The 786-nt window shown below is 53.9% G+C and overlaps 1 protein-coding gene across 1 annotated transcript; it reads right to left on the reverse strand.

Moving 5' to 3' along the window:
• Positions 1–3: 3 nt before the first annotated feature.
• Positions 4–388, reverse strand: LOC106726354 (putative V-set and immunoglobulin domain-containing-like protein IGHV4OR15-8; the record flags this gene model as incomplete). The annotated part of the gene is made up of 2 exons (XM_014540952.1): positions 326–388; positions 4–246 (listed from the first exon to the last, which is right to left on the reverse strand). Coding segments are annotated over exons 1-2 (289 nt in total), but the record flags the coding sequence as incomplete, so codon positions are not given.
• Positions 389–786: the final 398 nt, after the last annotated feature.

Genomic DNA, 786 nt, shown 5'->3' on the forward strand with positions numbered 1-786 from the left:
ACTGGTTCTTGGATGTGTCTCTGGAGATGGTGGTTCGACTCTTGAGTGAGGGGCTGTAGTAAGTGCTCCCACTATAAGTTATGTACCCGATAAACTCCAGCCCCTTCCCTGGAGGCTGGCGGATCCAGCTCCAGTCATAACCACTGGTGATGGAGTAACCAGAGACAGTGCAGGTGAGGGAGAGGGTCTGCGAGGGCTTCACCAGTCCTGGGCCCGACTCCTGCAGCTGCACCTGGGACAGGACACCTGAGACAGAGAGAACACAGTGAGTCCTGGGCTCAGATGCAGGATCCCCATCTCCTCACGTCTAAGCCCTCAGTCATACATCTGGGAGCTGACAGCAGGATGAGGAAGAGCCACACGGGAGTCATGTCTTGCAGGTGAGGTCCTCGTTCCCCAGAAAGTATTCTCAGTGTGAGGAGGCCCTGCATTTAAGTGGACGCCAACTGTGTGTGTGTCTGGTGGCCGAGTGGGTATTTGCATATGGGAGGCATCTGCACATACAAAAGGCAAGAGGTGAGAGAGGTCCTGGTTTCTGGGGCTTCTCCTGGAAGGACGTGCTGACTATGTCCCTAGAGAACCAGGCCCTCCTTGAGGTCCTGGTCACCGTGCCCAGGGACCTCTTCTTCCACACCAGGGGCGGTGCTGCAGGAGGTGGTCAGGAAGTATGGTGTGGGCACAAGTAGTGACTCCTTTGGGGATAAAAATCAATGTGGCTCTGTTTCCATTGATATAGATAGATATAGATATACTAGAGGACCAATGGACAAAATTCATGCAAAGGGC

The sequence above is a fragment of the Myotis brandtii genome, unplaced genomic scaffold (assembly GCF_000412655.1).
Source record: "Myotis brandtii unplaced genomic scaffold, ASM41265v1 scaffold2511, whole genome shotgun sequence".
Taxonomy (NCBI): Eukaryota; Metazoa; Chordata; class Mammalia; order Chiroptera; family Vespertilionidae; genus Myotis; species Myotis brandtii.